The sequence below is a fragment of the Acanthochromis polyacanthus genome, chromosome 13 (genome assembly GCF_021347895.1).
Source record: "Acanthochromis polyacanthus isolate Apoly-LR-REF ecotype Palm Island chromosome 13, KAUST_Apoly_ChrSc, whole genome shotgun sequence".
Taxonomy (NCBI): Eukaryota; Metazoa; Chordata; class Actinopteri; family Pomacentridae; genus Acanthochromis; species Acanthochromis polyacanthus.
Genome location: NC_067125.1, coordinates 37,288,011 through 37,308,782, shown reverse-complemented (window position 1 = coordinate 37,308,782; position 20,772 = coordinate 37,288,011). Strand labels below are relative to the sequence as shown.

Below are 20,772 nucleotides of genomic sequence, written 5' to 3'. Positions count from 1 at the left end.
ACAGAATTTATCTGGTAATAACTTCTTCATAACATTAAATTTGTACTGACAGATTTCAAATCTTATGTATCATACCTTTAGAAATACCTCCCCCTTGTGGTGAGATGATTTTATTAATGGCTGTTTAAATGGCCAAGAATAAACTTTCATTTTTGATTTTTATTGAGAGATTGACCATAAATGCTCAGAAATGGGAATTTGAACATCCACATGTCATAACTAGGCAGCTCCATATAGAGATGGAAGCTTATGTGATACAGTCAAAGGCCCTAAATGGACCTTGTGGTGAGAGAAAGTGATTTGAGTGCAGCAGCATCCTTTGATAGATCTGCTTAGTTTTCTAAATGCTGCCATTAGTAATCTAATCCGGCACCTTGCAGTTCAGTAAAGTTTGGTATCCTCCTGCATTTGGCATCAGCTGTCCAGCCCGGATACTGGCTCCTCCTAGTCTCACCATCCGCCCACTCAGCGGCTCAATGAAGGACTCGGCCAGCAAAACGCCACCTACTGGCAGCACATCTCCTGCACAGATAAACAGAACAAGTTTAACTCACTAAATTTATGGTTATCCTGACACAGGTTGTACTCTAAGCAGCACTCACCTGTTACTGGATCTAAACTGACCCCAACAGTTAGCACAACATTCCCTGTCCTGGAGTCCAGCATGGGGTAACCAATCTGTATGGGTTGTGGCAAACGGGTGAGGGGGCAAACATGCACCCGCCCCAGCGGGTACACTAGTCCAGTCTGGGGGTGGATGGTTGCTGCCAGAATGGGCACTGGGACCCCTGTGTCTGGGTCTGCCATGGGAATGCCCAGCTGCAGCCTCTGGCCCGGATGGAGGCCTCTGAGCCGAGCGCTGGGGAGAGGCCGGTCTGAGTGGCAGGATGTTGGGTAAGGAATGAAAGGAAGGAGAGGGCTGTCCCACTTCCTGTCATCACCTGGAATAAAGGATGTCACATAATAGCTTTTTAATGTAGAGGTCTGCCCTCGCATATTGAATGCCATTAATCTGAGCAGTGCAATCAGATTTTATGAGCTATATTACTCGCACACAGTCGTAAGTCATCAATCTAAATGATCTTTAATGCATGAACTTATAGAGTATGACAGGTTTGCAGTTGACTTTTGTTTCGCTGTCTTGCCCTTTTTGTGGCCTTTCAAACTGATGTCGTCCTTTTACTTGCCTTCCAGTTACCCACAGAAAATGAGCATGAAATTAATGCATTATTCTCAATTTAAGTACTCAGAGAATTACCACATGATTCCTTTTTATTAGATCATCCATTTGTAAAAATAAAGAAATGCAGCATAGTTAGTCAAGTTAGAAGAAATGAGAAGGTCTTCTTGGTGATACTGGTACAATGCAATGAATTTTCTCTGGCAGTTATAGTCCTGAATCTCTAAAATGTAACAATTTGTTACTGCTACTGAATCTTTAGTTAGTTCAATTGCCGCAATGTTTTCCTGTAGTTTTCTCATTTAAATTTGCGTGTCAAGTGTCAGCAAGGATTATGTCAGCATTTATTATCTTCTGCTGAGACCATAGTGCAAGAGAAATTGTTTTTGACACTAAGCTTCTGTGACAAAGTCGAAGAGAACACACATTTTAATCCCAACACAGTTTTTTTCTGTGTATTTTGCATTAATTTAACAATGCTGCAACAAATCCTAGCCTTGTTTGTGTTAGTTTACATCCATCATATGGGGGATTAAAGCACAACCTACAGACTTTAACTAGTTTTAATTATCCTTTAAGTTACAGGTCAAATGTGGTTTAATTGTTCTTTCGACTCTGTAGGACTAGTATTTGGGGAGGGGGCCTCCCAGATCTTCCTAGACTTATAATATTGGTGATGTCAGAGTGACATCGCTGGGCTAGACCAAGTGGAGGGTTATTTTCTTTTTTGATTATTTTTTTGTTTTGTTTTTTGTAATAAAATACATCTTTCTGTTGAGACTTCTAATGTTTAGTCTGTACAGGGATGTTGTTTGCAGTTTTGTTTGCATCAAGTCTTTATAGGTCCCCATACTTCCACAGAGATTTGGGGCTGATAAAACGTGCCTTTTTTGATTGGCCATGGGTTAATTTTGAAATTGTTTTCTTGAATTGTTTTTACACTTTAGGTTTAAATTGTAATTTTAAATAAAAATCTACTTTTCTTTTGAAATTTTAATGCAAATTTTAATAGGCTGGTGTATTGAATTATCAGTAATGTGTCTCAGTTTGATTATACAAGGTGGGCCAAGAGTAGGATTGCACTTAGCAGGTATACACTTTACATTTTTTAAGTGAAGTTTAAGGAGTGTTAAAGGATTCCTGCCACAATGTGCACACCTGCTTTGCATTTTCACACTTAAAATATTGCGTTAGTATGCACTTTCTTCGCTCTTGATTTAATTTATTTGCCATTGCTCACAATCCCTGTAAAAAATAAAACCCTAAAAATTGTAAGAAATACCAAAACATTTCCAAAATGTGAATAAAGGGTTTGGAATTATGGTTTGGATAAATTAGATCTAAAACGTGAAACAAATAGTAAAACAACTGAAAGCCTACTTTTGGCCCACCCTGTATATGTAAATAATTACAGTCCCATTGAATTATGCTTAGAATACACCAATAAGTGACATGTTTAACCACTAAATCAGCCAAAAGTCAAGTTCTGAGATCTTTAACAATTAATACTGAAGTAATTTAGTCAAATACATATGTCAGCGTGACAAGGATGAGGAAGAATAAGTTTATAGTTCAGTGTTTCTCATCCCAGTCTTTATCATGTAGTGTTTGGTTGATTATCCTCAAGAATAGTGGCGGCGTAGCTCGGTGGGTAGAGTGGTCGTCTCGCACCTGGAGGGTTGCGGTTCGATCCTCAGCCTGTCAAGCTCATGTCAAGGTGTCCCTGAGCAAGACACCTAACCCCTAATTGCTCCTGGTGGGTCGTGGTTAGTGCCTTGCATGGCAGCTCCCACCATCAGTGTGTGAATGGGTGAATGTGACATATCATGTAAAGTGCTATATAAATACTACCATTTAATATGTTCAAATGAAAAATACATAAACAGTAGCAGCTTTTTAACACAGTTAGAGACATTGCTTTCAAGTTTCTTTTTTTTTTCTCTGCCTCAGATTAATTATCATTCAGCACAGTCATCCTCCACATCATACAAACACCTTTCATGTTACCTGAGCAAAGGTCAGTGGTGAACACCAACGTAGAGCTGATAGGATCATAGGCCACATTACCAGCAATGGGCATAACCCTGCCAGTCTGTGGGTGAAGGAAGAAATCAGGCGGTACGGCCATGGTGTGGCCGCTGCTCAGCAACATGTGGGTGTGAGCATTTGGCCTTATGAGGCCTGTGACTGAATCACAGTGAACAGCTCGAGAGACACGCAGGGACCCATCAGGACCTGAAGTGAAGCAAAACTGTGAGCAATCCCTTAAATGAGAATAATCATGATGGCGATTTAAGCTCAGTCACGTTAAGAACAAGAAGAACAACAGCAAGTCATATTTCATATTTATGTTACTCTGGTTCTGCAGCTGTTTATACACTAACCACTGCTGCTGCCTTATGTTTACAACTGCATAACTGTTTACTGGATGCAATATGCACTTCAAGATCACTGCTGCAAACACCTTATCACTGCCATTATCATGTTTTTCAAAACCAAGGTTTCCAATAATGCACAATGCACTTTACGACCACTGCTGCTGTGGCTTTAGGTATGCTTGCTTATTAAGAGTTGCTGTAGATATTCTTAAAGTATGTCTGTTAGGTTAAAGGGGACCAGAAAAATAACCTTAACAGAACAATATTATTTTTAAATGTATCTCTGTATGTAAATATGTTTCTTAGAATGCAAAAGACATGCATCTAATTCAGTACAACAGTTAATGTAATTTTTACTTTTCAGCGTTTGTAGTTCAGTATACCTTCGGTGCTCTTCTCTTTGCTTGGGCTGTCTTGGTGTTGCACACTTTTAGCAGTAGATGGTGGTGTTTCTGTATGATTCTGGATCACAGTTTTGTATGTGATTTTATACTGGGGTGTTCAACTCACCAAAGATGTCGTCTTTGGTCAGGACGGCTCCAGTGTCAGGGCAGAGCAGCTTGGCCCCCGTACCTTCACCCAACAGCCCCCAGGCCCCCTGACGATGGCACTCTGCTGACACCAGCTCCCCCGTCTCATCCACCAGACGGGTTAGCCTCTGAATCAACCTGAACATGGACAATTGATTGATTCTGTTTTATATGCTGCTTGCTAACTTTTTCTGCAGTACTATATAACATTGATTCCAGTGAAAAACTTGACAAACGGAGGCTTTACGTTTGCTGATGCAGTTCAGAGGATGACTGGTTGTTGTTATAAAGCTTGGATAGTAGTCTGGTGCATTCTCTGAGCTGAGATGTGAACACACCGTGGACCCTCTGCTGGGCCTGCTGCTCCCCCCTCAGAACCTGGAGGAAGATACTCATTACTGGGTTATTTACTAGATGAATAATTGTACTTATTTGGCCTCTAGAAGTCTTAGTATTTTGGTGGTGTTGTTGGCTGAAACAGCAAGATAGTTGTTTCTGTCCAGAAAACAAAAATACATGTACTATTTTCATGTATCATTAATTTATCATTGTCTCTAGTAGGAAATGTGAATTTAAACAACTAGTTTCTGGAGTTGAATAAAATGGGATATGTACAGATATAAGTGTACTCCAAAATAATATCAACCTGCAGCTGACTGTCAAGAAGAGTCCTTATCTGTGAGGCCAAAGACTTTCGTCGCACCACCTCTCTCTCAGTCTCCCTCCTCAGCCTCTCATAACCCTCCCCCATCCTCTCCTCAGAGATCAGGCGTGGGTGGAGTAACTGCAGCTTTCCGAGAACTCCCTGGTAAAGCTCCTTTACCTGGTTACACACAGACAAACATATTGAAAACCAAGTAAGTAGCACAAAAATATATTTCAGTAATCAGATTGCACATCCAATTTCATCCTAATGTAACTGGCATACATTTAACCCATACTGATATGTTCATGGGATGCAACATGTGCCAGCTCCCTTTACAGTCTTTATCCCCTCAGCTGCCCTGAGGGGTGTAACAACAATCTGCAGCCAGCAATGTATTGGTACAAAGACTTGAAAAATATCAATGAGATTTATGAGGAGATTTATGAGGGCTGCACAGTGGAGTAGTGCTTAGCACTCTCGCCTTGCAGCAAGAAGACCCCTGGTTCTTTCTGCATGGAGTTTGCATGTTCTCCTTGTGCATGCGTGGGTTTTCTCCTGGCACTCCGGCTTCCTCCCACAGTCTAAAAACATGCTGAGGTTAATTGGTTACTCTAAATTGTCCGTAGGTGTGAATGTGAGTGTGACTGTGTGTCTGTATATGTAGCCCTGTGACAGACTGGTGACCTGTCCAGGGTGTTCCCTGCCTTCACCCAAGTCAGCCGGGATAGACTCCAGCACCCCCCGCGACCCTAGTGAGGATAAAGCGGTGTATAGAGGATGGACGGATGTATCTACAAGATTGTACCCACATTTTTAGTAAAATAGTGTTTGAAAAGTAAAGCATTGAAGCAACAATATCCAGTCTTAGAATCTATGATGAAACCATGCATTTAGCCAATAGCCTCTGACTGGGATGATAAAAAATAACTTAAAGAATAATTCAAGTTGAAGATAATGATACTGACAACAGCAAACTATGCAAGTGATTTTTTTTATTTTCTTTTGTGAATTTTAAATTTAATTTTGTTTTCATTCTGGATTATTTGCCCTGAGCTTCGTATTTTGGCCCACATGAGGTGGCTTATCATTGTCAATGTGCACTTTTTCTACAGTTCAGACAAACAAGAAATAGGTACTTGATTAGTGAGCTTTAGAAATCAAAAGTAGATTCTGCCATGTTTGGACAGAGCCAGACTGTTTTCAGTTTTAACTCTAAGCTAAGAAACTGCTTCTTTTAGTGGTTTCATATTTTGTGCACAAACATTAGAGAATAATTTCCTCATCAAGAGAGTGAACAAGTATATTTCTCAAATGTTATTCTTCTACTTTAGGAAGAGTTAACAAAATTGCATTTTTATTTGCTCGTGAAAACGTAAACGACATCTCTATATTTCAGTTATGTGATGTGTGAGATGTTTTCTTGTCATAAACTGTTGCTTGAAGCCTCCTACTGCATTAAATAATTCATGAACTATTTATAAAACAACAATGTGGGAGCATATACTGTACCGCATTTTAATTGAGAGTCCAAATTAGAATACTTATTTTTTCTAAAGGTTTTTCTGAAGGCATCAGTGTGTATGCGAAGGAGGCAAGAAGGTTTGCGTCAGTCTTTTCACATGCCATGTGTTCAATTTGCATTTAAACTAAAGGCTGCAGACCTCGGTGGTGAGCTGTCCCAGCCGTGTGGTGACAGACAGGCTCTGTTTGAGCAGGAGGCTGTAGAAGGTGTTGCTGCTGAAAGCCTCCAGATCCACCTGGTGCTCGTAATCCCAGAACTCCTCCAAGGTGTCTGTACAGACTGCAGCAGGGAGAGTAAAACTCAATGAGACAGAGAGTTCATTCTTGGTGTTCGTTTTTGTTAATATAAGCACATTGAACGCTTTAACAAATTTCATATTATGCAGGTATGTAATAACGATCTCTATTTCCTTGGATCTCCTTGGCCCTTTCTGTACAAAGCATTATTGAAATATCTCACAGGACACGACATTTTATATATTCTTGGTTAAAAATATAAATCCTCAAAACACTATTTTACAGTCAAAGCACAAATAACATGATGAAGCTATTTAAATATAAAAATGCACAATCTTGAGACGTTGTCCTTTGAAGTGATTTCCTTAGTCGTGTGACATTTGGTCTGTTTTCATTTTGACTGTTAGCCAGGGCACGTGATCACAGGTATACGACCAGATCCTTTCTGGCAGTAATTGGCTGGGTAGGAGCACCACCATGGGGTCACTATCAGTGTTACGTAAAAGCACCAAGGGTCTTTGGTGTGCCAGTTTGTTGTTATGTGTTATGTGTGCACAGTACAAGTGACTTAGTTGACATGGTGCAGATGTTTGAATCCAAATTATGCAACGTGTTGGCCTTCAGGCTCTTAGTGATAGAGTGCTCTTGTGTTTGTGGTTACTGCTACTAATATTCCACCTGGTTGAATGGAGTCTTGTGTCATTCTGGCTTGTTGGTTTCGGTGAGTCTTTCTAAGTGAGATCACCCTTGAACCTTTTGATGAGTAGTCGTCCATTTGGTAGGACAGCTGCAACAAGCGATATCGTGCTTTGATTGGCTCCTTCTCCGGCCATCCATATTCACGGAACAGGATCTACACATTGGATAGAAAATGAACGTAAATGACACTTTGAACCGCCTGTATTTAATATCCAGTGTCAGCATGCGTCTGTGTTTGTGCACTAACCAGCAGTGTGACACATATACAGAGGATGACCACAGCTCCAAAAAGCAATCCTCCGGTCACCAGCCAATCAGGTCTGAGTAACAAGTTACGTCTCTTACTGATTCCCAACCTGGTCACGTGCCAAGGAATGGTAGGGAAGAAGGGGCCAGGCTCATAACACTGGCCGCCTGCAGGCATTACTCGCACGTACTGAAAAAGAACTGAATTAGCAATCAAGGGATTGGAACACATTGATTGATCTGAATTACAGCAAAATTAGAGAGCAGAAAGAGAAGCAATATTTGACAGCATCTTCCCTGTGTGTAAATCCTCATTTATGTAAGAGACTACTTAATTTTTTTTAGATTTTAGATTCAAAATTAGATTAGATTAAGGTATTTGTCAAATTTTGTGTGAATCATGTAAAAAAAAATCCTCATATATTTCTGTCATTTAAAATATTGCATTGACAGGTTGATGTCTTGCATTCTTAAAGAGCAAATCAAAGTGTGCACATTTAAAGGTGCATTTAAGGGCCTTCTCAAATGTGTGCATACTATTAGTCCTATGGAACAATATTTTGATTAGCAGATTCCTTTAATTACATTCATTTGCACTCAGTCTCTGCGAGTAAAACAAGAAATTTCACCGAACGTGATGCAAACAAATCTAAAGATCCGAAAAGTTAAAATAGCAATACGCAAATGTTGACAAGAAGCTGCCAAAAAATGGAGAGAACAAAACTTGAAACAACGCCTTTGCAACTGTTGAAAGAGGTTCGAAAGCTGTTTAATGTGTTGGTGATATTTGGTGAGTAATACTGGATGTCCAGTTGTTTAACATTGTTTCATTTACCAAGTGTTTGTGCTGATTGCTGCTCAGACTAAAAACGTAAACTCCAGGCTGGCTAAAGATCACCGAAAAGAAGCTGGGAGGAGTCCAAGATAGTGTCAGCTCCTCTTTTAGATGCCTGAACGCACCCCAGGCAAAGTCCCTGTTTGTGTTGTATAAGTTGTCACTGAAAGACATCAAGAATGTGTGTAAAACAAGTCAAGATACTTATTAAAAGCAGAAAAAATGGCCATGAAAAGCTTATATGACAAGCATCTGGCTTACACATCATACTGAGGGTAGTGATGTGTGTCGACAGTAAACAGTATAGAATCACCCAGATGGAGACATGTTGTTGGGTTCAGAACTCCAGTCACACTTGATTTTCTCCCTTCTTCCTTAACATCTCTTCTGGAATCTATTTCTCTGTCTGGTTGACTGATATTTTCAGCATCGTTTGCCTCCCACAAAGAGTCATAGTCGTTCTCTGAAAGTCAACAATACCGGAGCTTCATTATTCCAGCAGCTACTACTTCACTTTCATGTGAATTTGATCATGCCAATTTTGCATTTCATGACGAGAAGATAATATTTTGTTAAGACAAACCAGCTGAGATGTGAGAGTCCCACTGTGCTGTGTCAGGAAACAGTTGTTGAAGTTCCTTTGGGAGGCCGCTGAGGAGGCCGAGGAAGCCTGCCTCTGCAATCAGACAAGAGACAGACAGATGAAGGGAAAGGAAGACATGAGACCGTCAGGGAGGAGGAAATGCAGGACAAAAAAGCCAAAGTGTGTCTTTGTGAGTGTGCAAATGTGTGTCTCCACCTGTTGTCTGAACAATGTAGACAGGACGTGAGGAGCTGAGGTGATTGTTGCACTGTAGATTCCCCTGAGAGTCCCACTGTTTAAAAAGCGTCACCAGCACACTGCCTGAGACGCTCGAAACCTGCAAACACAAAGAGAGTGTTTGGCATTAATAGGTCCCTGCAACACAAGACACACTTAAGCTTTCGCTGTTTGGGAAAATAACACAACATTGTATGGATGTATGCATTGTCTGATAAGGCACTGTGGCCTGATTGTTCCATGACAATTTCAATGGAAGCACTATCCTATATGGGTATCAAGGTAAATGAAAAACACCCACAGAGGTGGGTAGAATGCTGTTTTTCAGCACTATTTCCCGTTGTGTGTGAAAATGTTGCAAATCTGTAACTGCTTTTGTTCACCTGGCTGTCATAACTCCATACCAGCTCCATTTCTCCGTTAGATTGGCACTGGAGCTTCAGTTCAGTAGCTGGCTTGCTCCTGCACAGGCGTCCGCATGCAGCTCTGCCCGGAGGCTCTCTACAAATACACAGTCCCAGTTCCCCATCATAACCCTGGTAGTCCTCTGCAGTTTGGCACACCTGCAGGAAGCATACCAATACACAGCTTGGATTAGCCCAATTTATATTTCAACAGTGAATGCAGTGCTAACCAGAGAAACCAGTAAATGGTTAAATATTATGTGGGCTTAATAGTAGCCTGTACCAGGTAAACTATTGTTGGGTTCATGGAAGAAAGGGCAAAGACACCTAGGTTGAACTCATTCACCTTGTCTTTGACTGTGGTGTTTGTTTAGTCAGTGTGTTCTGTAAACAGACCCCAGTTTAAAACTAAGCTTGTCTAACATATCTTTAGAGTGGGTTTCCTGTCTAGTGTCGTTCTTTTAAAGCGATAGACCAGCTCCCTTTGCCCTACTTCTACGTAGTGTGTTTGAGTGTGATACTGGCCAGACCTGCTGTTTGCAGTGAAGTGACCACTGATATCTGTCAAAACAGTCTCCATGTTGTGTGCGGGATTTTCCATCTCTGCAGATATTGTACAGTTGTTGCACACACACATCTCCATTAGTGGTGGGTTGGTAACCAATAGTGCAGTGGCAACGGCCATCACTGATCTGCAGAAAGATAGTACAGTTCATGCTATGGTCACTTTGTTACTTAACACTGGCCATTCATTCATAGACAAACCCAGATGCATCAAACATTCAACTTTACTACCCGTCTGCTCCTCCGTCTGGTTTCCTTTCCTAATTCTTTCCTTTCTTTTTTTTCATAATGTAATAATTCTCACACACACATCTGCAACAGTCAGAAGAGAAATCTCATTCCCTTTAGTCAGAGCTGATGAGTGGAGACCTCAGCAGCTATGCACACTGCAGCAGGCTCAGGAAACCAGACCCTGCTGTGAGGGAACTTGATCTGGAGCTCTTTTAGCTTGAAGCTACAGATTGTTTAGTGTATAGAATCTGAGAGAGAGTGAGGAAGCTTCTCTCATGACTATATTAGTATGAACACTGCGTCCCTGTACTTCATACTTACACACACACAAAGAAAAAATCATAGGCTTGCAAAAGATTAGAGTTTCAGTCTAGTTTGATGTAATATTGGATGAACTCACAGACAATGGATGAAGTAGGGGACTATTACAGTAGAAGGCTGTGATGTTGTTATGAAAACAGAGACCGCAAAGTCAGATATGCACACCAGAAGGAACACATGGCTACTCTGTACACACTATCTGCAGGAACAACTGGGGTGGTGTTCTTGTTGGATGAATAAAAAAAGAAACACTTGAATAACAAATATGTGAACATCACCTGAAAAGTCTGTCCCTCTCCTGTGCAGGTGCAGGTGTTCTGGCCAGACAGAGGCTGTTGAGCCATAGGACCACAGGGCAGGGAGGCATACAAGCCCTGTCTGGGGCAGAAGTGATGAGGAGGGCACTTTAGACAGAAGTCCAAGGACACAGCTCCAGCAGTTGGCCCATACGTTCCCTTAGGACAGGGGACTGGAGAGAGGCTTCCCAAAGGGCAGTAGAAACCTGACATGCAGTGTGTTATAGATACATCCGTAAGAATTTATTTTATTTTTTCCTTTGCCGATGCCTTGTTAATAACAGCAATGCAAAACCCCGGCATGCAGTCATACCTGGCTGGCAGGGTAGCCTCTCCTGGTTGTGTTGACTGGAGATGTTTCCTTGAACCACAATTGGCCACACAGAAGCAAATATCCAGCACAGACACCGGAACCACATGCACATGCAGGTCCGTAGCATTGTTAATGTGTCAGCTGAACTAGAAACCTAGCTCTATTCCAGACTCAGAAGGAGAAAAAAATGTACTTCAGCCATGATCCTTGTTTTGACAATGACTAAGAAAGTAGTTGTTGAGATTCTGTACAAGTCTCCTTTCTGCTGACTTGACCTGATCTGTCTGTTGGTGCACAGAGCTGCAAGCTACACAGTGGGCTAGTTAGTCTGCATAACTTTCAATGGCTCACTGAATGATTTATGAGGCCAGTAAGGTAAGGTGACAGTGGTGTAACTGGTTACCGGTGCAAAGCAGCAAGAAAAAAACAGCTGCCTGGAACCTGCCAGATCACATTACTGCATTTGTTCTTCTCAATCCAACCATGATACTGATTAATGATTTGGCTCCTAACGTGCATCAGCACAGCTTTGCTTTAATGGACTCTATTGAAGACTTCGTACGTCACAGCAGCTGTTGACTTCATTTTCAAACTTACTTGTCAAGCTCAGACGTCTGTTCAGATGTAGTACCTTGTATTTTTCAAGCCAGCTGCTGATTCAGATTCAACTACAGAAGAACCAATATGATAAACATACTGAGTGTTATAATTCTACATTTGTGTTTTCTTGTTAGCAGTGGCTTGCAGTTGAGCGGAGTGTGAAATAGAGCTGAGGTCAAGGTCGGTCTCTGTGGTCCACGACTGACAGGTCATTTGCATCAATAAGTGTCATTGTTATTTCTGAGCTGATTTAAGTATTAATGTAATACAGCTCACAAAAATGATTTACATAACCATTAATTTCTTTAAGAAGCTGATATCTAGTATAAACACTGACACCACTGACATGTTGCTTTCTTTTATGGAGCCTTTATTAGATTGTTTATCTAATGCTGATCTCTGTTGATTTGAACCGTAGTAAGATTGTTTCCTTTTGCTCTATATTAAAGTAAAGCAGGTCCAGGCCCAGCTTATTGTGATATGAAGTGTAACGAGTTGGACTGTCATTTCAACACAAGAGTTAGGCAATGAGTTGTGTATTGTGACATTTTCTACAATTATACACTCCTGTTTATTTGTGTTTTCATGTCATCACAGTGTGTATCAAGGCCTGCTGTGAGCACATACAGTGTTTCCACACATGTTGTCTGTTCAACAGTCAACTCATGAGAGCAGACAACAGTCAACAGACTTGTTTTTATGCACAGTAGCCAAAGTATTACTTCGCACTGTTATTGTATTGAAATAAATGGTGGACTTTGGATAACTGGAATAACCTACATATTTCATCAGGGCAGCCATGGACTATGATCCTATGATGACGACTTCTAACTTATCTAAGTGTGCAGGATTCAACTTTCACCCACATATTTGTGTCACGAGTGGAAAAACCCTCCACACACTGCATTTGCAAATGCAAAGCAGCATATAGTAATTTGTTCATAAACGGGATGCGAAATATAGGAAATATGACTTTGTAATTACTGTAATGTAAAACTGCAAATTACAAAACATGTTGTATGTACACCAGTTTCTAAATATGGCTTTTACATTGACTTCTGTCACTCCTTGTTTTGCAAGAAGAACACAGTTTCATATAATCAGCAGTGTTTACTTGTGCTGTTTCGAGATGAACTGTCCTAACTCGCAGCACAAACAGCAATGTGTAAACTGTTGATTGTCAAGCGTTCAAAACAAGCAAAACACTGATCCAGAACTCTCTATCCTGAAATATTTAATTTAAAACACACAAAAGATAAAAACCCTCTTCAAACAATGCATGATACTTGAAAAGCCACAGCCTGCACCGTGGATCAAACAAGTGAGCTCACTGTAAATATTCATCTCTTTCTGGCTGCTTGTGTAAGCGGCTTTTGACGTAAAAAGCCAGTAGTTCAGCCAGGTTTCTTATCTGGCTGTGGGCATACAAATGTGAACTTGGTCAACTGTTTGTGGTCGGTCCAGTTAACTTTTACCTCATTTTCATTTTTGTGCTTTTCAGCAGCGCAAATGCATCGTTAACAGTAAATCTATCTTGATGCAGTATTTTGAATCTTGTTTGATTTGTTTATTAACCTGCTTCACCTTATGATTGTGACATTCTTAAATAATTGATGCTGTGAAAGAAAAGTTTTATGAAGGTTGAACAGTGGGCGGTGTGTGTGTGTGTAGTTCTGTGTGTGTGTGTGTGTGTGTGTGTGTGTGTGTGTGTGTGTGTGTGCGTGTGTGTGTGTGTGTGTGTGTTGTGTTCCAGCGTCAGTGTGACCCTCCACGTGTTGACTGTTGACACAGGCAGAGTTTGGGCTGTCGCTCTGATAACAAGGCGCTTTATAAATCAAGTGAGAGGAGAAGTCGCTCTGCAGACCCATGATCCTCAGGTAAACGCCAATCACTCCGTCACAAACTGATCTTCTACTCTGAGAAGGGATTTTGTGAAAAGAGAGTTGTAGAGAATTTATTGTATTGCTCACATTTCAACAATTTGTTGGTCCAAGGGTGAAAGTTTGATGTGTTTCTCTCATCTGTCCCTCCACAGAAAGATAAAAATGCATCTGCGAGTTGTGATCTTCGCCCTGTCATTCTTGACAACTCTAGGTATTTATTTTTCTTTAAATTGTTTTTTTTTGCTGTGTATTTCTTCCTTGTCTTCATGTATGCTTTCTTGTTCCATAGCATTTCCACTACACAGTGACACCAGGGAGGCAACCTGGCCGGACTCAAAGGCCAACCAGGCTCATGACAAGACAGACCTCACAAAATATGTGGAGTAGGTTGACTTAACTAAGAGCTATAAATTTAGACTCTGACATAAATTTGCACACATAAACTTGACAACAGGTGACACTTTATAATGGAGTGTTTCTCTCTTTCTTTATTCAGTAAGATCTACAAGAGCAACATAGACAGTAGCAGCCTTTACAGCCAAGAAAATGATGACAACCAAAACCTTATGGCAGAGGAGATGCAGCGTAAACTCAACATGGAGTCCGAGCGTCTGCGCATCCGTCTGCGCCAAGAGCTGGCCGAACTAAGGGAGAAGTTGTCGCCATCTCCAGCCCATCTCAGCTCCACCTTGGCCAGCATGAGGGAGCGCTTGACTCCCCTCACCCAGCAGCTCCAGAGCTCTCTCAGCAGCAACACCCAAGATCTGTGCAGCCAGCTGAGTCTCTACCTGCAGGGACTGGAGACGGCCGAGACTCAGGTAGATGCCAGTCTGACCCTCTATCAGGAAGCCTTCCACTGGATGAGCCAAACCCTGGAGCACAGCAGACTTCAAGTAGCTAACATAATCAGCGACTTCCATTCCTCAGCCAGTACAGCAATTGAACGTCTGAAAGAGATCAGTGCTGGTGAGGAGGAGGAGGCAGGCAAGTCAAAGGTCTGGCAGGAAATGAGCTCCAGGCTGGGACAAGAAGTGAGTTCAGTGAGGGAGGAGGCACAGAACAGGGTGGGGGCTCTCAAAGCACAGTTTGCTGCTCTGCAAGAATCTGCACAACCTTGTAGGACTGAGGTGGCAGGTAGCGTGGAACAGTTCTGCCAAAATGCAGCCCTGCAGAGTCAAATGCTTCCGGCCCGGATGGAAAGGCTGTTTACGGGGCTGGAAGAGGAGCTGGAGATCCACAGAACCTCCAGTCTACCTCTGACTTCTTCCACATCTTTACAGGAAGGTGGATTTTTGCAGGAGGACTTTTCTGTTAAACTCTCCGCTCTGATCCAGGACATTCTGCACTCAATGCAGTGACCAAAAAAAATCGTTAGTATTGTGTTTCCATTCAAATGATTTGCTGGACCTGTATTCCTGTGAATGTGGCTTGTTGTTTGCCATCTCGCCAGCCCAGTGAGTAGCTTGTAAATATGTATGAATGTGTGAATTTTATTGATATGTTTCTTTCATTCTGTGTGAATGAGTAACTGTCAGTGTGTATTCACTGTGCCATGTAAAAAGATTTTTTGAAGAGTAAAGTTCTTGCTAATAAGTACCAATCACTTGTTGCTATTTTACCTCAATTATGTCCAAAGAGTTTTTCATCAAACATACTAGGAGAGATCAAAGATTGTTCTTGGGGTTGTCAGAAGTATTAGGATGTGTTTCTGGATCTATTAATGTATTAAAGTAAACTGATTGTAGGGCGATGCAAACAGTGTGCCTTTCCATAGGGAAAGATGTAGGAAAAATGATCAATGAAAACGTTTATCAGTGTCCTGTTTGAAAATCACAAGAAAAGAGTAGAAATATGCCTTCTAAGCCTTTTTGAGGAATGTAAAGAGGTTCAATTGAGAAAATAAATGAATAAAAATGTAAAGAATACACTCCATATTCAAATTTGCACAACAGTGGTTTAAGATTCTGTACAAAAAATTGTAGAAAAAAGCATTTAGCAGACAAAATCACAAGTATCATCAAAGCAAACTTTCACTTCCATAAAATACAAAAGTGGTTCTATTCTTTAATTGCTTACATAGTTAATATTTCTCTTTGAGCTCAGGTTTGGCAGTTCCTTCATATCCGACTTCTAAATGCAATAAGCATAGACAGTAAAAGTTACGCAAGGTTTTGTACGGTTTTCTAGGTCATTTGACAAGAACATTTTGCCCTTACAGAGAAACGTTGACATCACCACTTTATCATTTCATGTTACATATACACCTGCACGTACATTTTGAAGTTGGTCTGTCAGTCAAAAGCACGAGAAAATCCCCCCACCCAATAAAACTTCTTCAGGACAAACCAGCCACCAAGAACCAGCAAAACGGCAGCGGCTGATCCAAACACCACACCGACCACCAGTCCTGTCACGTCACGGTCATCCGACTCTGCTTCCATGTCATTACCTGAAACAAACAAGGAGAGAGCAAAGATTGTTCTTAGGGTTGTTAGAAGCATTAAGATGTATTTGTGAATCAATTAACGTATTAAAGTAAACTCACTGTAGGGAGCTGCAAATGGTGTGCCTTTGCATAGGGAAAGACAGGAACAATTATCAGTGAAAAAGTGTATCAGTGTGTTGTTTGGAAATCACAGGAGAAGGGTAAAAATATGTCTTTTAAACCTTCTTGAGCGGTGTAAAGAGGTCCAACTGAGATGGTGGCTGAGTCACTGCTTTTTTCTCCAAAGGGAGTCAAAGATCTTCTTCTTCTGGAAGAACAGCCCTGAGAAGCATCCATTTGGCTTCAGTTTATGTCATACAATGTAAAAATGTACATATAAGCCTATTAAGGCCTGGTGCAGCTTATCTGTGTGTGTTCAGAGGTCACCTTAGGTTTTAATAGGCTACGTTTAAGACATGATGTGTGATTCATTCATTTTATCTTACACTATAACCAAATTTTAAAAAATCACAGATGGCACATATTTGTCCTGGAGGAACTGGAGGTTTGCAGCTTCCACCACAATATCACCAGATTGATGAATGAATGTTTGTAGCAGCTACAGTCAGTTATCTGACAAGCTGATAGTATTACAAAAAGTTATATAAAAGGTGTTAAACTGTGTCTTTGTCCTGGATATACTACCAGTGGGTACTTTTGAAAGTTGCCATGTGATGTCTTGAAGCTGGAGTCATTTGTTCTTGCCTTCTCAACTTACAGACAGCAGCTCTTCACATTTGCTGGGCTCACAGAGTCTCATTATGCAGTGCAGATAGATGCTGGACTTTGCCTTGTCTCGGTGCTCGACAAAACGGAAGGCCTCAAAGTTAAACCGGGCCACCTGGGAAAGTCCGTTACTTGTCACAGTCGTTCTGTCATCTACCACACAGCTAGTGGAGAGCATGATTGCATAGTGAATATTTTTTAGAAGCAACATGAAAGCAATAATTTTATCCCCGTGTATGAGAAAGAATGCTTTCTTACCCGGTGAAAAAGTTGTGACGCTCACTCTGCGACATGTTGTAAGGACTGGGAGTCCCAAAGCAGTGATCCAGCAGTATATTGAAGCTGAAAACAGGACAGAAATTTACAGTTTGCCACAAAAATACAATGCGATCACTTTTATTTCAATGTTCCTTTAAAACATCCACTCATCCGAATAGCATTCACTTACTTTCCTGTGAGGTTAATGGCCTTGACCTCCACATAGATCCTGGTTCTTAGCTCAAGTCCAGCTGATGGTACAACTAATGGATAGCCATAATCAGAGTCCTGGGGAAACAAAACATCAGAGTAAAGGTAGAAAAGATCAAAAAAATGACACGGTTGATTAAATGTGACTTGAATGTCAAGTTATACCTACATTAAAAACACTCATTTTCAGTGTATCAATGAAGGTTCCATTATTTTCACTGGTTGCTACCGACACTGAAGAGCTAAAATTCATATAAAAGATGCAAAAAAAAAGAGGTAAAACAAATCATCAGATTTCTGTTTTAAAGGGAAAATGACATTTTTGCACAAAATAAGTATTCCTAATCACTCACGCTGCAATCTGGGTGTTGTTGAGTAGGTATTCCAGTGGGTAGCGGCACGAGAAGTGATAATAGAGATCTGTGGCGTAGCTGATCACCCCTTCGTCAGATCTGGGTGTGTCGATGTATCCTGTGATGATAACCGATTGGATGCTCGAGAAGCTGCTGAAGGGGCCTGTGGGATCCGGGGTTTCATCCACGATCTGAGCAAGAAAGCGAGATACACAATCATCACCTGAGGATTTTAAATGTTACCAAACAATTCTACATAAAGCTCTAAGCACCCAACATCCAACTGCAGCTCCAGAGTCCATATAATTGTCTCTATTTGTACCAATAAATCAATATCATCCGTCATATCCTAACAGACGTCTCCTGACCTGCAGAGACTGGCGACACGGATTATCCTGACTGTGGTTAACAGGAAGCTGGTAACGGATGATTGGAGGGTTCACACTGGTGTCGATGGAGCCCTGGCAGTTTGAATTGTTGTGGTTCCCATTCAGTGCCAGTTCTGTGGCATTGAAACCTGCCCACTTAGCAGTGCAGTAGTTGATCTCCAGGGTAATGATGCTGGTGCCACAGTCAACTACCATGTCTGAGTCGTCTAAGAAACAGAGAAAATTAATCAAATACAAAAAGTTTTTGTTTGTTTGTGTAGGTTTGTGCTTTTATGTTGTGAGATTTGTTCATTTGAATCCAAAGGCAGTTGCTGCTCCTTAAAGCTTACATGTAGCACAAATAAACATCACATTTATCAAAACATAGAGCTTTTCCGACTTTACAAATCTCACTATTTGGTTAAAAAAAATAGTGGCTCCTACCGGGGGTCCTCTCATACTCAGATGAACAATTGTTGGCACACAGAGCAGGTTGCAGGAGCACAGCCAGCAGAGGGAGACAAACGCAAAGATTCATACTTTCTGGAGGAGGTTTTGTTGGTTTGGCTCCTATAACACATAGAAGGACACAAAATAATTGCAACAACATTTTAATCTTTTGCAAATTGAATCTGAACAAAATCAATGTAACAATATTGGCCGTTTCCACAACCATGAACTGGTAAAAAATTAAATTGCAAATGTTGTCTTGTCATGTACTGCAAAAAATGCAATAATTAATTTATGTCCCCTCATTCACAAGATAGAAAATATGTTGAAAACATGCCATTATAAAATATAATATGGCCTGTGGAGGCTCTTACCTTGCTGGTACCTGGGCAGGTGTATGTCACAGAATAGTCGAGCAATATGGCTTTTATAGTGTTCAGGACACCTAAAACCATAGCGGTGGGACTCTAAAGCCCTCCCCTAAGCTAATTATAGAATCCTATGCACACACATATATGCACAAAGATACCCACACTTCTTCATGTTTATACCGTGACTTCTCATTTAGACGTCAGCCGCTCCTGGCAGGGTTTTCTGTCAGATCTCCACCTTGCAGATTAATATGTCAATGGGATTTTACACAGATCCCTCAGGTTAACTGTGTTTCAGGTTTCCCTCCATCAGAAGTAATTATAAAAGTGCAAGAGGTTAAAAATATCAATGTTGGCTGTCGGAGCCAGCTGTGAGGAAGCAAACGAGGTTTAAACTCAGATGCAGTGTGCATAGTTAATGGGAAATGAGGGTTTAGAGCTGCATTTTGCACCAGTCAGCATTATTGTTGGGCATGAGCATATTTGCTTGTTTATGTCCATCTTCCATGTTTCATACAGAACATTTTTTGCCTCATTCAGTTAACTTTGCCGTGAACTTTGTAGGCTCTTGATTAGCGCACTGTAGTTGAAATGCTATTGGTAAATCAGTGACTGAAAAAGCTTGTAGGATAAATTAATTTTATATGTTAGCGAAACTGATTCTGTACTTTAATAATAAGATGCTGCCCTGCATGTAATCTCAAATATCTGCTCCAAAACCAAAAACATCAACAAAAGCAGAGTGGATGTTCATCTATTAAAATATAAAAGTCATCGTGTGGATGTTCCCTGTCGTAAAATGGTGGATTGATGTCTTGAGAGAAAAACAAGCTGAATGCTTGAAAGGTGATCATGATTGCCACAAGCAATGAAGTACTCACTCACCCAAGAGAAACCTTTGTAAATTTCCCTTTCCTCTATTGTTTCCATAGCAGCTCATCTATATTGCTATAGGCCAAAACTGTTACTGCTCGACTGAGAAGGCCTTTTGTCTGCCACAAATATTGAAAGAATAGGAGCTTTTGCCAAAATGCCCATGGTGGGAGAAGACATTTGTCATTCTATCCAAGGATGCGTCACTCTTTTACAATCTCTTCAGTCCCGCCTGACTTCACCTCACGGGACACCTGTTTGGAAACAACTCGCTGGCCATTCAGCTGCATTTTAATCACGTTCTCCCCTTCGTTTTTCCTCTAATCCTCCTATTGCAGGGTCAGATGTAGATTATGTAAGAATGTCTGGCCATGATGAGCATTCACCTATAGTGTACAGCATGTACCATTTTTAAAAAGAGCATATTGTAGTTGCACAATGAAAATCATATCTCTCTCATTCCAAGAATTCCTATTGATATATACAGAGAGAAAGATTAAGCCCTGCTTTTTTCCATGAGAAGGACAAAACAGGGCTGACATTCTGGAGAGAAATAAATCCACGAAATTGAAACATCAGCATATTGATAACAGGATATGATCACATCAGAAAACAATGCAAACAAGGCCCAGGGGAGGGAACGGATTTAGACTGAGATGAAAAGGGATACACTGGGAAGCTTGTGAGGAGATGGTGCTGTGCTCTGTGGCCATGTACAGTAAAGTAGATAATCAGAGCAGCTAATGACCCCTGTGGGTGTAAATGTAGCATGTCCTTTACTTAGGGAAGTAACTGAGAAGACGACTTGTTTTTGAACATTTGCTCAAAGATACAGATTAGATCTTGTGTATTTTGCCTTCAAGAAAAAGTGAACTTTGCTTATTTATGCAACACTATTTGGCAAATTCTATTCACTCTTATGAGATACAGCAGTTACATCCTCACAGGCAAAACAAATATTTCCATGCATAAAA

General features: G+C 40.9%; 3 protein-coding genes across 6 annotated transcripts in view; 1 reads left to right on the top strand and 2 right to left on the bottom strand.

Moving 5' to 3' along the window:
• The window catches only part of si:dkey-103g5.4 (uncharacterized), a 32,748-nt gene extending 21,213 nt beyond the window's left edge, over positions 1 to 11,535 (bottom strand). Inside the window, exons 1-17 of one of the 4 annotated variants that reach the window (XM_051958108.1) lie at positions 11,222 to 11,535; positions 10,891 to 11,114; positions 10,027 to 10,188; positions 9,476 to 9,655; positions 9,072 to 9,192; positions 8,856 to 8,948; positions 8,534 to 8,735; positions 8,273 to 8,435; positions 7,439 to 7,627; positions 7,171 to 7,345; positions 6,396 to 6,535; positions 4,735 to 4,911; positions 4,336 to 4,466; positions 4,069 to 4,226; positions 3,188 to 3,415; positions 603 to 941; positions 374 to 522 (exon numbers count right to left, since the gene is read on the bottom strand). In XM_051958108.1, coding sequence (XP_051814068.1) covers positions 374 to 522; positions 603 to 941; positions 3,188 to 3,415; positions 4,069 to 4,226; positions 4,336 to 4,466; positions 4,735 to 4,911; positions 6,396 to 6,535; positions 7,171 to 7,345; positions 7,439 to 7,627; positions 8,273 to 8,435; positions 8,534 to 8,735; positions 8,856 to 8,948; positions 9,072 to 9,192; positions 9,476 to 9,655; positions 10,027 to 10,188; positions 10,891 to 11,114; positions 11,222 to 11,348 — 2,958 coding nt within the window. In that variant the 5' untranslated portion in view covers positions 11,349 to 11,535. Of the gene's footprint in view, positions 1 to 373; positions 523 to 602; positions 942 to 3,187; positions 3,416 to 4,068; positions 4,227 to 4,335; positions 4,467 to 4,734; positions 4,912 to 6,395; positions 6,536 to 7,170; positions 7,346 to 7,438; positions 8,197 to 8,272; positions 8,436 to 8,533; positions 8,736 to 8,855; positions 8,949 to 9,071; positions 9,193 to 9,475; positions 9,656 to 10,026; positions 10,189 to 10,890; positions 11,115 to 11,221 lie in introns of those variants that run through there. The other 3 variants (XM_022200129.2, XM_051958109.1, XM_051958110.1) reach the window with 3 other exon arrangements.
• A 2,169-nt stretch (positions 11,536 to 13,704) lies between these two features.
• zgc:162608 (uncharacterized protein LOC100037332 homolog) lies at positions 13,705 to 15,304 on the top strand. The gene is made up of 3 exons (XM_022200133.2): positions 13,705 to 13,915; positions 13,994 to 14,087; positions 14,201 to 15,304. The coding sequence occupies exons 1-3, from the start codon at positions 13,828 to 13,830 to the stop codon at positions 15,060 to 15,062; spliced, it is 1,044 nt and encodes a 347-aa protein (XP_022055825.1). The 5' UTR covers positions 13,705 to 13,827; the 3' UTR covers positions 15,063 to 15,304.
• A 51-nt stretch (positions 15,305 to 15,355) lies between these two features.
• LOC110955229 (zona pellucida-like domain-containing protein 1) lies at positions 15,356 to 18,668 on the bottom strand. The gene is made up of 10 exons (XM_051958117.1): positions 18,549 to 18,668; positions 18,105 to 18,331; positions 17,737 to 17,927; positions 17,553 to 17,625; positions 17,364 to 17,461; positions 17,174 to 17,257; positions 16,908 to 17,079; positions 16,342 to 16,471; positions 16,250 to 16,258; positions 15,356 to 16,153 (listed from the first exon to the last, which is right to left on the bottom strand). The coding sequence occupies exons 1-10, from the start codon at positions 18,640 to 18,642 to the stop codon at positions 15,996 to 15,998; spliced, it is 1,236 nt and encodes a 411-aa protein (XP_051814077.1). The 5' UTR covers positions 18,643 to 18,668; the 3' UTR covers positions 15,356 to 15,995.
• Between the last annotated feature and the right edge of the window lie 2,104 nt (positions 18,669 to 20,772).

What these genes read in the sequence shown, in the direction of transcription:
- LOC110955229 (XM_051958117.1), bottom strand. Translation starts at nt 18,642, where the DNA reads ATGAATCTTTGCGTTTGTCTCCCTCTGCTGGCTGTGCTCCTGCAACCT. An exon ending in GCCATTAACCTCACAGGAAA is followed by an intron (nt 17,258 to 17,363) that starts GTAAGTGAATGC and finishes TCCTGTTTTCAG; the next exon opens with CTTCAATATACTGCTGGATC. An exon ending in AATGTGAAGAGCTGCTGTCT is followed by an intron (nt 16,472 to 16,907) that starts GTAAGTTGAGAA and finishes GATGCTTCTCAG; the next exon opens with GGCTGTTCTTCCAGAAGAAG.
- zgc:162608 (XM_022200133.2), top strand. Translation starts at nt 13,828, where the DNA reads ATGTGTTTCTCTCATCTGTCCCTCCACAGAAAGATAAAAATGCATCTG. An exon ending in GTCATTCTTGACAACTCTAG is followed by an intron (nt 13,916 to 13,993) that starts GTATTTATTTTT and finishes CTTGTTCCATAG; the next exon opens with CATTTCCACTACACAGTGAC. An exon ending in GACCTCACAAAATATGTGGA is followed by an intron (nt 14,088 to 14,200) that starts GTAGGTTGACTT and finishes TTCTTTATTCAG; the next exon opens with TAAGATCTACAAGAGCAACA.